At 41.5% G+C, this 18,872-nt stretch overlaps 1 protein-coding gene across 3 annotated transcripts in view; it reads right to left on the bottom strand.

The window, feature by feature from the left end:
• Positions 1–1,659: 1,659 nt before the first annotated feature.
• The window catches only part of chchd6b (coiled-coil-helix-coiled-coil-helix domain containing 6b), a 79,671-nt gene continuing 62,458 nt past the window's right edge, over positions 1,660–18,872 (bottom strand). For all 3 annotated transcript variants that reach the window (XM_072382561.1, XM_072382560.1, XM_072382562.1), the window contains 2 exons: positions 15,674–15,809; positions 1,660–1,986 (listed from right to left, as the gene is read on the bottom strand). In XM_072382561.1, the coding sequence (XP_072238662.1) occupies positions 1,963–1,986; positions 15,674–15,809 (160 nt within the window). In that variant the 3' untranslated portion in view covers positions 1,660–1,962. The remainder of the gene's footprint in view (positions 1,987–15,673; positions 15,810–18,872) is intronic.

Raw genomic sequence — 18,872 nt, 5'->3', positions numbered from 1 at the left:
TAATAAGGAGGGAAAAGAAAGACATGGCACTGAAGGTGCAGGGGTTGAAAAAGACCTGGAGAAGGAGGTGGTGGGGGGCAGGGGGTGCGCAAAGTTCCAGCTGTGCCGTATATCTGACGTTAAAACTCAATCAGATTGAACAAACTCAGCTTCCTGTGGAAAAAAAAAAAAAAAAAGAAGCAAAACAAACATCCCGCCACCATCAAGATTGCATTTATCTCGTTCAAAACATGTCATAAAGCCCAGTCTTCCATTTTCCTCACCCATTGTCCGCTCTTATTCAATATATTTGCAAAATATCCCAGATATTTCTGAAATTCAGCCAATTTAATTAAAGGGGATGGGTGTCTAATAAAAGCCAAATGGCAGATAGCAGTGTCTGGGCTTTCCAGGAGCTTGTTTTAATCAGAGAACTGTTGAATGGGAGAAGGCAATAACAGAGTGAATAGAGGCTGGTATTTGTAAAGAAATGTCAGGGAGGTAGAAGGAATATCAGAATCATGGGCTGAAACCTCCATATGAAGATGGCTTTAATATAAGTAATATGTGTGTCTGTTGGTTTTGAGTATCTTAATACTTGGAAGTGAGGTTTGTAGTTGGCTGCATTCACTGACTCAGACTCATAAGTGGACTGACAGGTGCACACACGCCACACATGACTCCAATCAATGGTCTCGCTATTTCTCTTTCATTTTACTAAATTTCTGTAATAGAGCACATATTGCAAGGACTGGTCAGCGGTATTGTGGATTTTATGATCGATGCTACGGTGCCAAGTGGGAGTCAAACTGCGATCGATAGATCACTCCTCACAGCTATCATTATCAAACACACTCCACTACATTCTCATCGACTGCCACTTGTGTGAATGTGTGCTGATATCCAGTAACAAGCATGTGGGTTTGTTACACGACCATCAATATTCTGTATGTGTCTGCTGTGAGCGTTTGTGTGCATTTTGTGCATGCAGCTTATGTGTGTGCACAAGCGATAACAAGCCGCTGTCATTCCGAGGGTGGCCAACCATGTCCATATATAAGTGGAAATGCGTCTTGACTGAGTCCCTCTCCTTCCTGTACGCACACATACAAAAACACACACACACACAGGGAGAGGGTTAAGTGTATGAGTACAGAGCGATGCTGTGAGCTGTAGCTCTGTTTGCTGACCTTCAGGGTTATCTGGAAGGTTCCTCCACACCTTGCTGCTGCCACAAACCCATACGGTCACCATGGAAACACAGCTTGCAGGGACAATATGTGCCCTGTCCGGTGTGTCGCTCGTGTGCCTGCGTTGACGCGAGCACCTATATATGATGACATGTATGTCTATGGTGACAGTATACTGGAAAAACACATGAAAGAGACACACACACACACAATAATACATGTATTATTCACTCTTCACTGTCCTCCACTTCATTTATCCCTCATCATTCACTCTCCTCTCCCTTCTCTCACTTAATGAAACCGTGAGCACGAGACAAAATCCAGCCCCTGGGCCTGCACAGCTTTGTCAGAAGAGTGCACACGACCCCATTTTCAGTGGTAGGAGCATTATTACCTTGCTGTGACGAGGGACAGCCATCCGCCACTTCACAGTGTGCGTGCAAACACACACACACACACAAATGCACACCAAACACAAAGACACACAACCTGCAGTGTCATCACCAACCGATCACTGGAATTTATTTCAGCGGCAGCAGGGGTTGGATGCGCTGCCACAACTTGACATTAAATCAACACATCGTACACTCTGGAGCGACAAGTCAAGATAATATACTCCAAAACAGAGAAAGATGATGAACGGAAATGAGGGAGGTTACGCAGTGATGGCGGCCAAATAAGGGGATGGACAGAAAGGAGAAGGAGAGATGGAGGCAAATAATTGGACGGATTAGATGTGTTCTCTACTTCTTCGGTACCGCTTCTCCACTTGCTTCCGCCTTCTTTAGGTTTCTCAGCCGTGATTTGTCAAAGCGCTCTGAAAAAGGAAGGAGAGACACAGAGAAGGGGGAGGGTGAACAGGAAGAGAAACTGTCAAGTTATGAATTTACATTAGTGGAAGTCAAGGGGAAACTCACAAGAGTCAGGATGCATCTCGAGGAAAGACATCCATGCTCTTACACATAAACACAGAAGCTAGAGTCACAGCGCTCATCACCAAAAAATTAAGAAGGAAAAAGCCTTGCATGAGTCTGGCTAGACTTATGAAGCCACAGTAGAAAAAGTGGTCTATCTGTACCTGATCGAAGGCTTATAAAGGCAGTGCATTGCCTACTGGCTCAAGAATGATGGTGAGTCTGTACGGCTTGACTTAGAATCTTCACAGGTTAATCACTCGTTACGTGGTCTCTTGTTTACTCTCGAGCAAAAGAAAATGAAAGCAGTCTTTGGTGGTAATATGATTATAATTACGACTATCTAAGCCTGGCAGAATATAAGAAGACTGGAGGAACAAGAGGGGCCGCCGTGTTTTCTTCCTGGTACCACAGAGGGGGGCATTTCAGCTGTGGGACAGTAAAGGGACTGCCACCATCAGTCATTTATATGAAAAGAAGATATTACTTTAACCTGATATGTAAAAAAAAATAGTCTACAACAGAATGAGTTTTCTGAATAGCTGAGGGGGCTATCAGTCCTCTCCGCTGGCACATACAGTTCCTGTTGGACAGATGAAAGGCATTTTGGGAACACATTTCTGAACACAGTACAACCTGGACACAAACATCACAACAAATCTGAACTATGTACAAAGTGTAAGGCTGAGGTTGAGGTAATATGTTGATTATTACAGGGAAAACACAGTGGACAGACTATGTCTGATTCTTCACATTAAATTGAGCAAGGCTGTTGTCTCAGGGCTAAACTTTTTTCCCCCCTTTCTTTCTCTCATTTTACATATCTATATCATCAGATCTAAAAATGTTTTGTTTAAACTTTGATGAAAGAAAGAAACAGAGCTAAACATCCACCTGCAAAAACTTTCTCTCAGAGCTGGAGGTTAAACACAGCTTCAACAACTGAAACATCACGAGTTCAATATCTAACAAGCTTGTGATCCTAAGAGGGCAACCTTTTTAGATGGGGACTTTAACTGCCGGGACCTCTTCTTTGGTCAAGTTTTTGAGTTCTAATTCTAAGTATTGATGTGACAGGACAAAGGAGACAGACTGCTCACTGACAGTACTGAACACGCACGAGGGAGAAAACGGTGTCGCTGTGCAGGAAAAAGTCTCATTTTAATCAATCAGGCCACATGAGGTGAGGTGGGTACATGTGAGGCTGACATGTAGACCACAGTAGGACAAATAGGACCGTTTTTGTGGGTTAAATAGTGTACAAAGTCAGTATCATATAAACTGCTTAGATGACTGAAAAGGCTATTGTCTTTACCACAAATCCAAGCTAATTTCCACATTCAAATCCAAATCGTTCCACTCATCTCCCCTTCTAGCCAGACCATCATTGTTCTTTTTACTGTGCGACAGCAGCTTGTATTAATCATTCAAAATGACAGATTTTACGGTACCGCACTTATTCTGGGAGAAAACATTTGTTTACAAGGCAATTAAAAACTAAGTTACAGTAGTTGAAAGTAACAAATCTTTACCAATTACAGTCTGACAAACAAGCAGAGAACCCTTTGAAAGGCTGCCTAACCCTTGAATGACTTTGGTGTAATGTCTGCAAAAACATTTGCACGTTTATGTAAAATGGGACTGCGGTGGTGAACTAACCTGTGAGGCAGAGATAATAACGATACGCGTCTCTCTTACCAGCTTACATCTTTTTTTCTGAATTTCTGAGATGACCATATATTCACAGGGAGGCAAAAAAAAAAAAAAAAACTGTATATCAGTTTCACACTATGAGTTCAACCGGGCGTCCCAGAGTCATTGTGCGGGGGAGTTTAACTTGATGGACGGCTGAATGAAGGTGTCTGCGACGGCAGTACAATAAGTTAGAACTTGTGCTTCAGTCGCTGATCAGCAACGCAGATGAACATGCTGCAGCTTTAACGCTTCTTGATAGTCGTGATACGGAGCAATAAAATAAATGTCTGGAATATATAAACGCGTTTCATTAGTTTGATCAGAGGAATTAATCCCAGCTTCAGTCTCCTCTGATTTACAACTGAGGGAAAGCAGAGGGGAAAGTAACTGGATTCTTCTTATAATCTTAAACTTGAACATCAGCAACTTTACTAACATAGCCAAGCCAAGCAAATGTGACACGGTCTGAAACTAAAGAAGGAATAAGCCATTACTTAAATGTAAAAGCAAGACCGATATATATTTTTTTTTAGCTGTCCCGTGTCTTGCTCGAGCACCTTTTCTTTCCTCCGACAGCACTGTCTTGGGTCTCTTAGCTGCATCTGCCACTGTGTGTGTTTCTTAAACCTGGCTAAATGCTTTTGTCTTTTATCTGTAATGCATGTAAAAGCATATAATCATGTAGCTGTTGGTGCGTGACCTGGTACCATAAAACAAAATGTTGTGATGCCGGGCTGGAAACCAAAGTTTTTAAGTGCTTTATGAGAACGCTCCAAGAGTTTTACAGGCCCTGGGACGTGTCTAATGAGTGAGTGTGCCGTCTCGAGTCATGCTTTAAAAGTAAAACAAACAAATAAGTATTATCTCGCTCTGCACATCCTTCAGGAGAATTGCCTTATAATGTAGATAATTACCTTAAAGTGAAAGCAAAGACACACAAAACAAAAAATAAATGTGAAAACAGCAGATTGCCCTAATGCTTATTAGACATATTGGTTTATTTGATATTGGATTCTTACTTTAAATACCAGATGGTAAAAAGCAATTCCATGAACAAGCAGAAAAATGTTGCGGCCGCACAGCTACAGCACTTAATAGCTGCCAAGTATATGATAGTGAAAAAGATTCATTCACGTGCTATAATAGTTGTTGGAGGTTGCCTCATTTAAGAACAAAATTTTTTCCAAGTGAGTTTGGCAGAGTGTGAAATAACACAAGATAATGAGAGATTTGTTTTTGTTTGTAGACGTAGCACAACACTTATTGCCGATTCTGTTTTAGAAAGCCAGTTTACTATGCTACATGGTGCTACTAATGTCCTCTTGTGTCAGTACACATACACACACCCAGTCAGTGGAAGAGACACAGGGCAACGTGGGGTTAGTGAAGCATTAGCTTGTGGCTGCCGGGTGGGCTAGTTGGCATGCTAACTGCCTCTGTGCTCGGCTGGCAGGCAGATATGCTGCCGGGCAGGTTAGCTGTTCGCTTGCCAAGTGCATCCGAGGGCATCGCAGCCTGTGCCTTTGAATTGGAGATGAGTGGCGAATGTGACAAGGGGATTTAACTTTACTGTTCCACTCACGTCCTGAGCTATAAAGGGGGACAGTGTGTGTCTGCATGTGTGCATGAAAACTCGCTATCTGTGTGAAGGTTTATGCATGCAATGACGTGTGTGTGTGTGTGTGTGTGTGTGTGTGTGTATGTGCATGCATGTGGGGACAGGCTTGTTGGTATTGCCACACTCATCCACATTATGCCTAATGCATAGTGTATGAAGTAGTTCCTGAATATCAAACTGACCCCTGGCACCTCCCACAGTGCACACAGTTCAGTTTGGTGCCCTAGGACCAAATCTGGACCATCGCCATCCACACTTGGATAATTTGAAGACAGGAATAACTGTTTATGCACAACACCTTTGGCAGCAAGGGGAACCAAATATTCTACCTCAAGGTCTGCGCTAAGTTTCTGTTGCCATTTATTAGGTAAATCAAGATATGACAACAGCATTATAATATAGCTACACAGAAAAGAAACCGTCATAACAGTTGTGAGGGATCTTAGACCACCTGAGAGATTTAGACACAGTATAGTCACATTTTTACAGAGGATGCCAGTCAATTTGTGGGCTCAAACAAAACCATAGCGCGATTCATTTAGACACCGTTATCAGCACACTGACATGAATTGGAACTAATCTTTGACTTCTCTTTATTACCCTGTTAAGATTACACTGGACACATGCAGACACACTGATTCAAACAATGATGCACAAAAACACACAAACACTTATTGTTCCTCCAGCCAGCCTTCATCCAATTAGTGAGGAGTGCGAAGAAGAGGTAGATGTTGTGTTCCCTGGCTGAGGCTCAGTGCTGAACGTCAACGGCGTGGAAGCAAGAGCGAGCACACACCGCGTGTGTGTTGACAATTCCACGGCTATAAGCTGATGGGCTACACACACACAGCAGACACACATGAAATCACATCTGCAGCAAATATAAGACTCTCACTCACACAGAGATGCACACTAACCACACTCACTTCTCTTTTCTCTGTGAGAAATAAAAATAATAGAGAAGTAGCAAATCAATAACTGTCTTCTCTCCTCAGTGCTAACAGCACTCAGCTTCCTCCTTGTCTCAGGAGGGCCAGAGACAGTTGCCAGGCAGGACTGTCAGTCAGGCACTCACTGTGGCCATGCTTCATAAACACAAAGCCATTTACTTATTATGCAGTCTCTATGACAGCCAGCCGGTCAATTAGTCAATCGAGGAAGCCTCTTAGCCAGTTAGTAAGCTGCTTGGTGATGTGAACAGGACCATTAAGCTGATATTTTTTGGGGGGGGGAAGCAGAGTCAAGTTGCAAAAACAAAATTCAAATAAAAAATATATATTTCTAACAGTTTCTGTGACCAACATTCACACTCCTTCAAGTCTGTTTTCAGTCTTCACAGACCCCTTGGGGACACAGCTCTTCAGAGGCTAAATGCACCATTTGTGCTCCCCAGCTAGTTAACTGTGTCCGTTAGTGGTTGTTGGGAAGTAAGACCTGTTCTTTATTTTATGACAACAGCTGTCTTTTTGTGGTAAAGCTTTATGCTCAGATAAAAAAAAACTAACAGAAAAGGTGCAGACCAGCAAACACTGAGGCCTAATAAAGCCGAGCCTAACAGCACATTCAACCTATTATCCTCTCTCTGTTTACCACATTGGTGTTTGATACATTTTTACTGTGAAATATGTTCATTCAGCTTCAGTTTTTGTGCTGAGTTTCAAGCCGTTATCTAAGGTCGTTTTGATCTATTTTAAGGAAATGAACAGAATCACTCAGTTGCTCAGTCCGCCAGGCAACTGGAGACAAGTCATTTGTATTGAAACACAAATACAGTCAGCAATGTGATTTGATGAAAAGTGAGTTGGTAACTATAAGCTTGATATAATGGCAAAAATGCTCTTCATAGTGACAGAAAGCAGTATACAACATTTAGGACAAGACTTCTCGCAAAAGAATAAATGGAATACTCAGACACTAATCTATGCTAATAACTAATTAGAAAGTCTTTTGCAGATGCTAAAAGTGCCATTTTCATCTCCTGCTGCTGACAGATCATTTCGACAACAAGTCCATGGCCTCACTGTGTAACAATGAGTGAGACACACTCTTGAGACTTGAAAATATATTACACACGTAGTTTTTTCTTCTTTTTTGGTCACCGCATATCTTATGAAACACCAGGAGAGAGTGAGAATCTCTGTGTGTGCATGTGTGGGGAACCTATCTCACTGTCGTCATAACAGAGCAGGTGAGAACGATTGAAACCGAGCAGGTCGTCATCCCCAGGACACTCCGTCATCTGCCTGTCTGCTCAGTAAGCAGCAGACTGTCGCTGTAGCTACGCTCGGCCCATTGATCTTTGGGGTATTACTCAAAACAAATGAGCGTTCAGACCTGTGACACGACAGACCAGAAGTAATGAGGAGGAGAACATGTGCGAAGCTGAGACCTCTGTCCGACACGAAAGGGTCAGACACCTTAAAAGGTAAAAAAATACTTCAAAGAAAGGAACGCTGTGCATTTAATGTACGGCTATCGCTGTGGCAAAACATTTGCAGAGATATCTACCTCAAATGCAATCTATGAGTGGAACAAATGTGAACGTATTTACACTGAAGACCAAAGTCTAACCACAGAGTTTATGTATCAAAGCGACCCAGTAAAGATACAATTTGAGTAGAAAAAAACAAATCTGGCTCAGATGCTCGTACTATGAGATACTTGTACTACTTGAGCCGAAAAGCAAATCCTAAATAGTTTTATAGATTTTTTTTTTTTATGGACTGCATTTTCCCAGAAAACAAGCTGCAACTGTGTCTCTGATAAATGATGCGCTCCTGACGATTAACATGTCAGCTTGGAAGGACTCTGTTGATTTGCGCTGCTTCTGGTAGACTGTTTTGGTCATTATTGAAATGGGCTGGTTGTGTTTGTTAATCAGCACAGTTTTAGGACTGCACCCACAGAACTGACACTCCAGTCAGCAATATCTATGATTTGTGACCACACGCTAATTTGCCCAATTTAGAAAAGCCAGGCCCAATTGTTATTAAAAAAAACAACTCCGATTGGATTACTCATGAGGGTCTGAGTGCACTTAGAATAATAAGTGTAGCTATTATCAACTTGGGATATAATGTTATCTTTTCTTTCACCTGGGGACACAGTATCCATTGTCACCTCTGCGCTGCTTGCTGTGAGCCTGAGAGGAGACGCTGCAGCACCACTCAAAGACTCTGTAGTGGCTGCTCAGCTGAGTTTATTTTCACGAGGCTCAGGCACCGTGAAAAAAAAAAGCTAAGGTGCTGAGTCTACTAATGGTAGGGCAAACAATGGAGAAGGAAAGTATCATCATTGCCTGCATATCAGCTGCGGTCCGATCAATGGAAAGCCTTGCAGGCTATACAGAGCAGAGCACTGAGTCGTGCGGACCGGAGAACCAAATAACCTTTCTCGTGCTATTTAAAGAAAACACAAGTGTTTGTAGATGTGATGTGAATTTTAACAAATACATTTACATTATAAAATAGACGTAAAATAGAAACCAGTTTTGTCAACCTTCATTTGAAGAAATATTTGTTTTAATCCTGACTTTGGATTCCATTATTTTTTTTGTCTATGACGAATGCCAACATAGGTATTATTAGAGATGACAGTCCCTTTCGCAGAGTAAAATAACACCTCAGTCTTCACATATCAAGTCTCGTTTGTCGCAATTTACCCTAATGCATTATCCTTACACAAAGAAAGAAAGACGCATGGCAGCCAAATCCTGGCAGGAGGGAATTGATCACACGTTGGAGGTGGCAATCAGTGGAGTGGAGCACAGGGATGAGATATTTGCCTCGATGCTGATGGAGTGGTACATAGATTTGAGGTAGAGAGTGACTGTTGGAGGATGGAAAGGAGGGACATGAGAGAGAACAGCTAATCTTTATGTGGCCTGTGCCTTCATGTGGTGGTCGCCTTGGAGATGATGAATGCAAGGGATAGGTGGAATCGAAAGATGGGAAGAGAGAGGGGGAGACGTAAAGAAAAATATGTGAGCGAGAAAGTGTGAGAGTGTATTATAAAACGGGGTATGGAACACACTGGGATATGGAAATGTTTGTGCAGCAATCACTCAGGAGCTATAATCAGTCTAAGGAGGCATGCTTGTATTCTAGAAAATACAAATAACAGGAATGTTACAGTATACACAACTGATTGGGTGTCTGTGTAGCTGCATTTGTGCACTTTGAGAAATACTTGAGTGTATGTGTCGGAGCCGGCTACAGCTGAACTGAGTGGCTGTTTTATCAGATTAGAGTTGGATGGCAGAGCGAGGCTCACAGTGGGGCTCACCACCTGCTACTACTGATACCCATACTTACAAACAAATTTGTTCCCTTTATTTTCAATTTCACAATCCAAAATGTGGTTTTGTCTCAGTCGAGGCTCACAGCGGTGACTGACAGAGCCTCCTTCTCTCTCTTTGTCTTCCATCCCCTCTACTTCATGTCTCTCTGCCCTAACTCCATCCCTCCCAATGACGGAGCCTTTTCTTTTTATTCATCATCCACTCATTCCTTCTCTATCTCCCTTTTACAGTGTTCTCTCTCCTCACTGAGAGACAGTCTCTTCAGTTTTCCTCTTTTATCAGTCTCCATCCACTCCTCTTTTGACGGGCACATTCCTCTTTCATCCCTGCTAAAAAGATTCATCCCCCCTTTTTTTCCTTTTACATAGCAACGGCTGAATTTCTCTATTGCTTATCGATCAACTTTTTCACTTAAACGAAGTGAACAAATTGGATGAAGATGCCTTTTTCATTGTTATTCTGGGAATTCACTATAACAGGAGCATAAAATAAATAGTCTGCTACTTCTGATGTCCTTTTTTCCATGAGAAATGAGTACTAAACATTTATTTAGGACCAAATGTCATCTTCAAAGTGCTTAAGCTGCTGCTGCTGCTGTTCCTAATTTTTTCTTAAAAAAAGAAAGACAGTAATTTGTGGTTAAATGTGTCTAGTGCAGAAAATGTCAACTGAAATGTTTGGAAGCGGAGAAAATGGTGCTACACAGGTAAACAAGATGCACAGACACCAACACACATGGACACTCACTTCATGGCACAACTAATGGAAGTGAGAATAAGAGAAAAGAAAAGAGTGCGGCTTCAACACAGCAGGATCCATCCTCAAACCCACACACTCCAAACTCGAGGCATGTTTCTGTCACACAATTAGACTATCGACATTATTTTCTTGTATCCTGTTTTCTTTGTCTACTCAAACTAAACCTACAGCCTCAAAGAAGGCTATAATCAAACATGTTCTTTGTGCAGCACTCAGAATGATCCATCACTGAATCTCGATGCGTTCTTGCAACTCCTCACTGACACTAACCACTGCAGCAGCATAGAAGAATTTAGCCAGGGTTGGCAACTTTTTTCCCCCCTAATCTGTGAACCTGCGAGTGTTGTCGTGCCCCGCTTGAAATGTGAGGAATTTGTAAAAAAAAAAAAAATAGAACGATAAATTAAGCCCCCTGCCAAAAATATCCTCAACTTGACAATCTCAAACGCAAATATTATGGCTGCAGGAACACAATTACACGTGCGCTTTACTCCCCCGAAGCCAGTCTAATTTCACTAAAGGCTTCTCAGTAATTGGCAGCTTGATTTAATCTCTCTATTTTAGCTGGCCGTTGTTCTTACTGGACCATTATTCACTGAAACAGGTGCTGATTTCAAGCAGTTGTGTTTTTAAGAACCACAAAAAAAGGCACCAAACTGTATACTCAGTGCACGAATGCACCGGTCACAATGCTCTTTAAGCCTCAGTACTCTGAGCCAAAACAGAGTGGCACTTCACTTGACATCTTAGAAGCCAGCACGCCAACAAATTAGACAAGAAAAATACCATCGTCAGGAGACCAGCAGGTTCAAGGGGTCAAGTATGTAGGATACAGTGGAAAGTGTTGTGCTCTGATCCAGTTAGCCTCTGCAGATGGCATTTAATATAACAATACCATTAGCATTCCACACATGGCCTGCACAGCCGCCTTAAAACACTGTGGAGGGTGACACTTACTGCGAGTGGTGGCTTCACAAATGTTAGCTCCTAAATATTTAGTTTCTCTAAGGACGAGGTTGAAAGGAAGAAGAGACGGTGAAAAGTCAAAGAGTGGACTCCCAGAATCCCTCACGGGGTTATGCTCATGCCAAAAATACACATTTGAGCACGCACAAAGGACAAGAATGTAGGAACTTTAAATAAAACACACAGTAGTCACTATATGTGTATCAATATCACACAGCAAGTTCTCTAACGCTTGATTCAAACATAAGGCCTTGGTGAGCTGGTGGATCACTCACTCTCACACACACACACACACACTCACACAAAGCTGCAGGACAATGGTAGCAGAGTCCTTGCCAAAGTCCCTGACAGCTTAGCTGAAGTGAAGCTGTCTTGGTAAAGAGAAGAATGTGTGAAATGCGTGTGTGCAAGCACAAATCCTTAAACATAAAAAAAAAGCACTTCTGAGTAACGTATATGGACGGCTGTGCCACTGCAGATAGTGAGTTGGGTGGACTTCAAGCAGGACAGAAAGGCTGAGATAGAAGTTCTAGTGATGTTGAGATCAAAACTCTTTCAGAAAATAAAGATATGCCTGCTGCTCCTTTCACTGGCAGATTGATTGACAAACACAAGATAGTCTGACAACGAGTCATATACAGCAGAGTCTGTACTGATAAAACTCAGAGAAGTCAGAGTTATAGAAGAACAGAGTTGATGGACTGAGTCTGCAGAATTTAACGATGCTTGTATGGTGGTAAGGTGTATAAATTTGTCATGTTAAACACAATGAAATACAAAATAACTAGCGTCTGTACAAGGAAATAGGAAGATATGAGTTCAGTTATCATCAAAAGTGGTATTCAGCTGATGTCACTCTGCAGCCACATAAAGAGAAGAAGATAACTATAGTCAAGAAAAGTGGGAGCTGTAACGTATCAACTGCAGACAAAGATTAATTTGTCAGAAAAATACAGTATTCTCCCTTTAATCAAAAAAAGAATGCATCTGCTTAAGAAAATCCATACAAGCACAGACAGATGACAAAAGAACGCAGCTTTTAAGCTGTCGGGAGGTTTTCACCAAACTAAAAGCTTTGTTGTCTGTTGAATAGTCATGTTATTGTTGCACAAAGCCGAAAAAAAACATGACTGCATCCAAAATGGTGTATGTCTTTTAATAGCCATTTTATCTGCCAAGAGCAGACAGTTTATTTGGCTAGTTAGTTTGAACAAAAACAAACTCTTTCTGTCCGGCCAGTTCATTTCAAAAGCATGTTGGTGAATTACTGTTGTCCTTCACCAGAGGAGAGAAGTGGCCTCGGAAAAATTCCAAACTTTCGAAGGGCAATGCCTTGTATTTCAAAGAATTTTGTTCCTACCTGAGTTCTCTATTCATCAGGCTTCAATCAGATGTTATTTTGTGGCTGCAGCTTTTAGTCAGTGCTACACATGACAAATGTAGAGAACTGCCGCCTCATTTTTCATAGTGGATTTGCAACACAGAGCAGATGAGCACATGACTTGTTTCTGTAATTATCTACTTAACAAAAAAGACCAAACCTTCTGTTCCACTGCACATGCTCACAAGCACCTCATTAAGTGGAAAATTTGCTTCCCTGAGTCAACCATACGCACGCACACACACACACACAAAAGAAAAAGTCCTCCAGGCTCTATAAAACATAAGATTTCATAATGATATATAATTCAGGGCTCTCTCAGGGCTAAATTTGCCGTATATAATGTTCCCTGTCGACCCTTAACCACCTGCAGAAAATACTGAAACTTTTCCGGGTGAAACTCTCATCCAAGTGCTCTGCTCTGCCAAGCAGACGGTTCTGTCAGATCCATTTATAGACAGGCAGACTGGACAGCTGCCTGCCAGTCCAGAGGGGTCTTAGGACTGCCGACTAATTTCTTTTCATTAAAACTGACTGATTGGAAGCCCCCAGTGGCACCTCCACTGAACTCCACTCTTTCTTTTTAGCCAGTCATCTGGGTAAGTAAGCCATCGTTCAAAGGTGCTGTTTGAATATTCATCTACACACCATATATGCAGAAACTTTCAAAATAGCAAGTTCTCCAGAGATTCTTTAGATTTAAATAGGATTCATATAGGAGTCATAAAGTTATAAAGGATCCACATGCAACTTTTCACACACTTATGGAGATGACTGTGATAGCAGTCAGGATCTCTTTGAGCCGTTCTTCTTGTAACTTTTTCAAATTGATTTAGAGAAAAAAAAAGGCATATTAACAGGTGACAGGACGAGAGAAATCAGCTTTCATTCACTGTAACTCGGCAGATTAACACTTGTCTGGTAACTTTTCACCTGTGCTGCACTTATGTTTGCATTAGCTGAATGCATTTAGTCTTTTTTCCTGTGGCACATCTGCTGTACAGAGGAGAAATGACTCTGCAGGTCTCATAGACAATTAGACACAGAGAAGGGGTACACCGAGGGGGCCAACCGGACAATACGCACCACATTCTGAATATACAGTTTAAGAAGTCAGAGTCATGCAAGCAAACTACGTGCAGACCAAAAGAGAAGCAGCTGGATAAACTCCCACACTAAGATGAGGAGACATACAGATAACACAGACCTTCTGTTTGCACACACTGGCACACAGATCATGATATGTTGCTGTATGCTGTACATTAATCCTGTTCCAGGAAAAGAACGTTTCCAAGAAACAACTGGAAATCCACGACATGACTGCATATAAACTTACAACTGGAACCGTAATACAGGAGAAAGGATTCCATGGAGATGGTTTTAATGCCACACTTTAATCTGAAATCTTTTCGATCTACAGGTTCATATCTTAAATCTAGAAACATTTAGAAACCCCTTTAGGTTTGAGATTGGAACAGAACACTTCAAAACTCTCAAAAGGTCAACATGAAAACTCACCATCTTCAAAATAGTAGTGCAGGCCGCTCTTTAAAATGAAAGATTTTCAAAGATTTAATCTCGGATAGATTATCCCTAAAAGAAAGGTTAGATAGAAATGTCTGCGATAAAATGGGTCAAAACTGTTTTTCCAAAGAGAGAAAAGTCAAATTTAGGAAGTCACCAGCTCATGTGAATTTCAACTAGTTAGACTGACAGATTGTTTTAAAATCTTAATATCGTTCAAAGTGATTTAAAAGAGCGACAGACGGAGAGCTCAGACTAATCATTTGAAAAACTATTATCCCCATTTTTGTGTCAGCCACGGTGCACGACATCTAAAAGCACCAGAGTGTAAACATATACGTGAATCAAATCGGCCTTTTCCTGCATCCTCGAAGTCAAGAACGTCTTTTCAGAGGACGGCGAAGGGTCGAAGTCAATTCTGGTTCTCATCCCCGATAGCCGAAACCCCCTCAGTGACAGTGAACGGCACAGTGTGGCTGTTTGAACCAAAGCCTTCTTTTCATTCATTTAACATTCTGTCACTTTCAGCCTTTTGGACTGTTTTTCTTTTGCCAACCTTTTTAGTTTAGCCCCGACTCTCCCTTCTCTCCGATCCTGTCAACGATATGACTGAGTCGGAATTAAACAAGTGCTTCAAAGAGAAGAAAAGCCACCTCCCCTCTCATTTCACATCACACACGTTAGAAAAAGCAGAGTACAAACGTATATAATATTTTTCTCCATGAAGCGCCATCCTAATGGCAAATCACTCTTTTGAACCGAATCAAAAACACTTTTAGTTTGAGCTTTGCTTTGATTGGACCTTTGGAACTGCCAAATTTACCAATTGTTGTTTCTGGCCTTTTTATCTGCTTTGAAGCAATGTTCATGCATTTTGTCATGATAATAATGTGCAAACTGTGTTGTTCAAAATGTTTTGTCCGATGGAGAAACAGGGTAATATGAGCACTCTGTAGATAAGCCTTGGGTTTGAACACTGTCTGCAAAAAAAATCATCTGAGAGCGGAATGAATGTCAGAGCTGACACTTTTAATGATGTAATTCTCCTGTCAGACAGTTATTAAATATATTACACACCTGGTGACTTGCATGCCTCGTGTCAGTGATATACCCTTCCATCTGAAGTGTCAGAGCGACAATAATGCAGGCCATCTGAAGTGAATTGATTTGCTTTAAGGATTTAAAGGATTCTTTGTCTTTCCACTTTGTTATACTGTCAGCATCCCCACCATGGATCCCATAGGATCTTACAAATACATCGGTAAAAAAACGGCATCAAAGAAAGTACTAATTTCTTTTAAATGCTCATGTTCCCACATCCACATGCAGAATGCATCCCTCTCTCACCTTCTTTGCTTGCTGAACACAGTTCATGTATTCGTTGGCCAGGCTGGAGCAGTGCAGGGTCTGCTGTGGATTTTCTCTGTAGCACTGGAGCACCTTGGCCTGCAGCTCAGTGCACAAAGCTGCTGTTTGCCGTGGGCTAGAAACAGAAGCAGAGAAAAAGCTCAGACACAGTAAAGTCCTCGGTTGTAATTATGTGGCGTATTTATGAAGTATGTTTTATTTCTTGCATGAAGGACGGAGAGAGAAATAAAAGGCTTCTCTGACAGAGGCTCTAATCGTTTAGGATTACGTTAGCTTAAAGAAATGAACTGTGATGAAATAACAGTTTGGGCCATCTTTGTCAAAATAAGAGTTAAAGAATATGTCTAAAAGCACTCTGTTAGTTGAGACTGAAATCACTGCACAGTTACTCTCTGTAACTGATGGAAAACAAGGAGAAAGTGTTTATATCGTTTTGAGACAATGAATCAAACACTCATAAAGCTAACTACCAAAAGCAATTGTCAATTCAGACAGTGATGACCAAGTGTTGGGCTTCTTCTGCACTCTTGTGACAGAAGAACTAACAACCTCCGGTTCCAGTCAATTAATCTTATGATTAGCAAAACACAACCAAACCTGAGGCTGTGGTTTGTTTTAGTTGCAGTTTAACAAGCTAAGACAATTTCAAAGGCTTTCAAGGCTCAGTCTGCAGAGAGGAATGAATTATGCATCAACAAAGCAGCTTAGGAGTCAATGTCAAACTTTCTCTTTTCATCTTATCTGACTCACACATACGGTACATGTGTGCTGACAGAAGCACACGATCATCGCTACACCTCCAAACAAAGAAATGCACGTACACACATGCACAAACCATCGCACAGGTAGCAATGCTAATCCTGCAAGAGGGTAATCTCTGAGTGCTCTGTTGCTTGTAGTAATTTGCCTACTGTTATGCGAGCACATAACTGGAGGTACTGGGTCATGGATAAGTACATGTACACTGCACACTAACGCACACATGCATACGTATACACAAGAAACAGATAGAACCGATCACTGTGCCATGCCCCTGCCAATCAGAAACAGAATAGTTTTAATGACTTTGTGCAACTTGCTGTTGAGAAGCTATCTTTTAATGCTCTTTAATATGCACCTGACAGTTTTACACTAGCACTTCAGAGGCAGCAAGGAATAGGTCAGTGCTTTTTTTCGAGAGCAAGATATTTAGTGCTCACCCACACACACTAAATGACAGTGTGTAAACATATAGCTAATTGGCTCAGTAAAAAAAAAACCCCACAAAATTTAGTAAAGAAACAGATCCAACTTTTCTTTGAGTGGCAGGAAGAATCTAATTGAGTTTTTTAATAGGTCATAGATCATTGTTACTATCTAGTGTAGAAGAGCTTCTCCTTACACTGACAAAGCTACACTCAGTTCATCACTCATCCCTAAGATTTAGAACCACAGATTGAAAGACTTTTTCATTGCATTTTGTATGGAAAGCTTCACGGTGAGCCACCCCCGATGTTATATCTGTGGATCAGTGGACCACAGAACCCCACCTGACTCGCTCTGCTGATTGTATATTGATCCCACCATGCTTTTTGGAGGTTGAAGTTGCTTTAAAACTATCTACAGCATGTTGTCAAGAACTTTACGTTCACCATCAATGGAAAATTAAAGATAATGTTCACTAATGCATCCACCATGTTTTTTTTCTGCCTCCAACTGCTCTGGTTCATTACTCTTTCCACCTTATCACGTGATTTTCATCAGCAGTTCATTCTTCAGCTCTAACTCATGACTATCTTTACTATGTCTTCAGATGAGATGTTTCTTCTACTGCTGCCTCCAAGAATCAAGTGACCTTAAAAATACATTCTCTACTTCTCTGCCCTCCCTGTGAGTCTAAACAAGACCTCTGATAGAGATTTATCCTTTAGGTTTCTGAAGTGCTGAACTTTCCATGCTAGGCTGCGTTTTGTGTTTCCATCTAACTGTTGGGCGAATCTGATGCAAATTTTTGTAACATCGCACTCCAGAAAATGTGCATCAGGCTCATTTCCATTAATTGATTTGGAGCAAATAAACTAGGCTGGGAATTAAGTCTTTTGGGAAAAAAAGCAAGAACCATCTCAAATGACAGTACAGACTACTTTCTTTCAATTTTTTTTTTGGAACTTAGCTTTTTCTGGCCTTTAAAAGAAGAATAAAAGATATGGCTTTAAGCCTGATCGCTGTGTCACCTTTTCACACAGCTTTGCAGAGAGGTTAAATGAACTCCACAATGTCAGACTGCAGCTATTTGTCAGGCTGTATATAAAGACCAAGAGATGAAGAGAGGAACAACAAGTGATTGGGAAGAACATGTTGCATCACGTAAGATTAAGATTTGAAGCAGACCATCTGACATATTCACACACACATTCATGCACAGACACATATGCTGGCACAAACACCCCCCATCCCACCACACACACACACACACACACACTGCTGCCCCCATGCCATCCCAGAAAGCAATTACAGAGTCATGGCTCCTTCACATATGAATGAGCTCACTAGTTCCTGCCTTCACAACACTATAAATGTGTGTGTGTGTGTGTGTGTGTGTGTGTGTGTGTGTCTGTGATCAGTGCTTTGTAAATTCACAGCATGTGTGTGTGCACGAGATAGACTTTGCACACAAATAAAGAGTGCGGGAGACATTTCTCTGCACTGGTATGTTTAGTGTGTGCAGCTGTGTGTGCTTGCATGTGCAGCGGAGGGTCGAGCAGCGGGATTAAATAAATCAGTGGCAGGGAGAATATTCAGGAAAAGAGAAGTGAATGCAGCCTGAAAGGGAGAGGAAGTGACAGCGATGTATTAAATGACAAATAACCCTTGCAGGTTGCGTGGACAAACAGTAACCCATGGCAACGATCAGGACAAGCATTTTACCGCTGCATCATCATGAGATGCAAAACCATTTGATGTGCAGGAGGAATTTGTCCATTCACCAAATGTTTGTGGATGTCTGCCCATCAGTCATTCAGTGGGGACACTGATAAGGCACTATAGCAAGGTTTGAACACTTCATTCACTGGCTGATGTTAATAATAGTGGACAAAAAACATTTAAAAAGTAAAGTAAAAGCAAACTGGACACACTCACTCATGTGTTGACTTGAGTAACTATCAAATAGTTTTAAGATAAAGGAAGTCAGACTTAT

The sequence above is a fragment of the Leuresthes tenuis genome, unplaced genomic scaffold (genome assembly GCF_036924035.1).
Source record: "Leuresthes tenuis unplaced genomic scaffold, fLeuTen1.0.hap1 SCAF_3, whole genome shotgun sequence".
In the NCBI taxonomy this organism is placed as follows: domain Eukaryota; kingdom Metazoa; phylum Chordata; class Actinopteri; order Atheriniformes; family Atherinopsidae; genus Leuresthes; species Leuresthes tenuis.
Note: the sequence above shows the minus strand (reverse complement) of the source record. Positions and strands in the feature narration are given on the sequence as shown.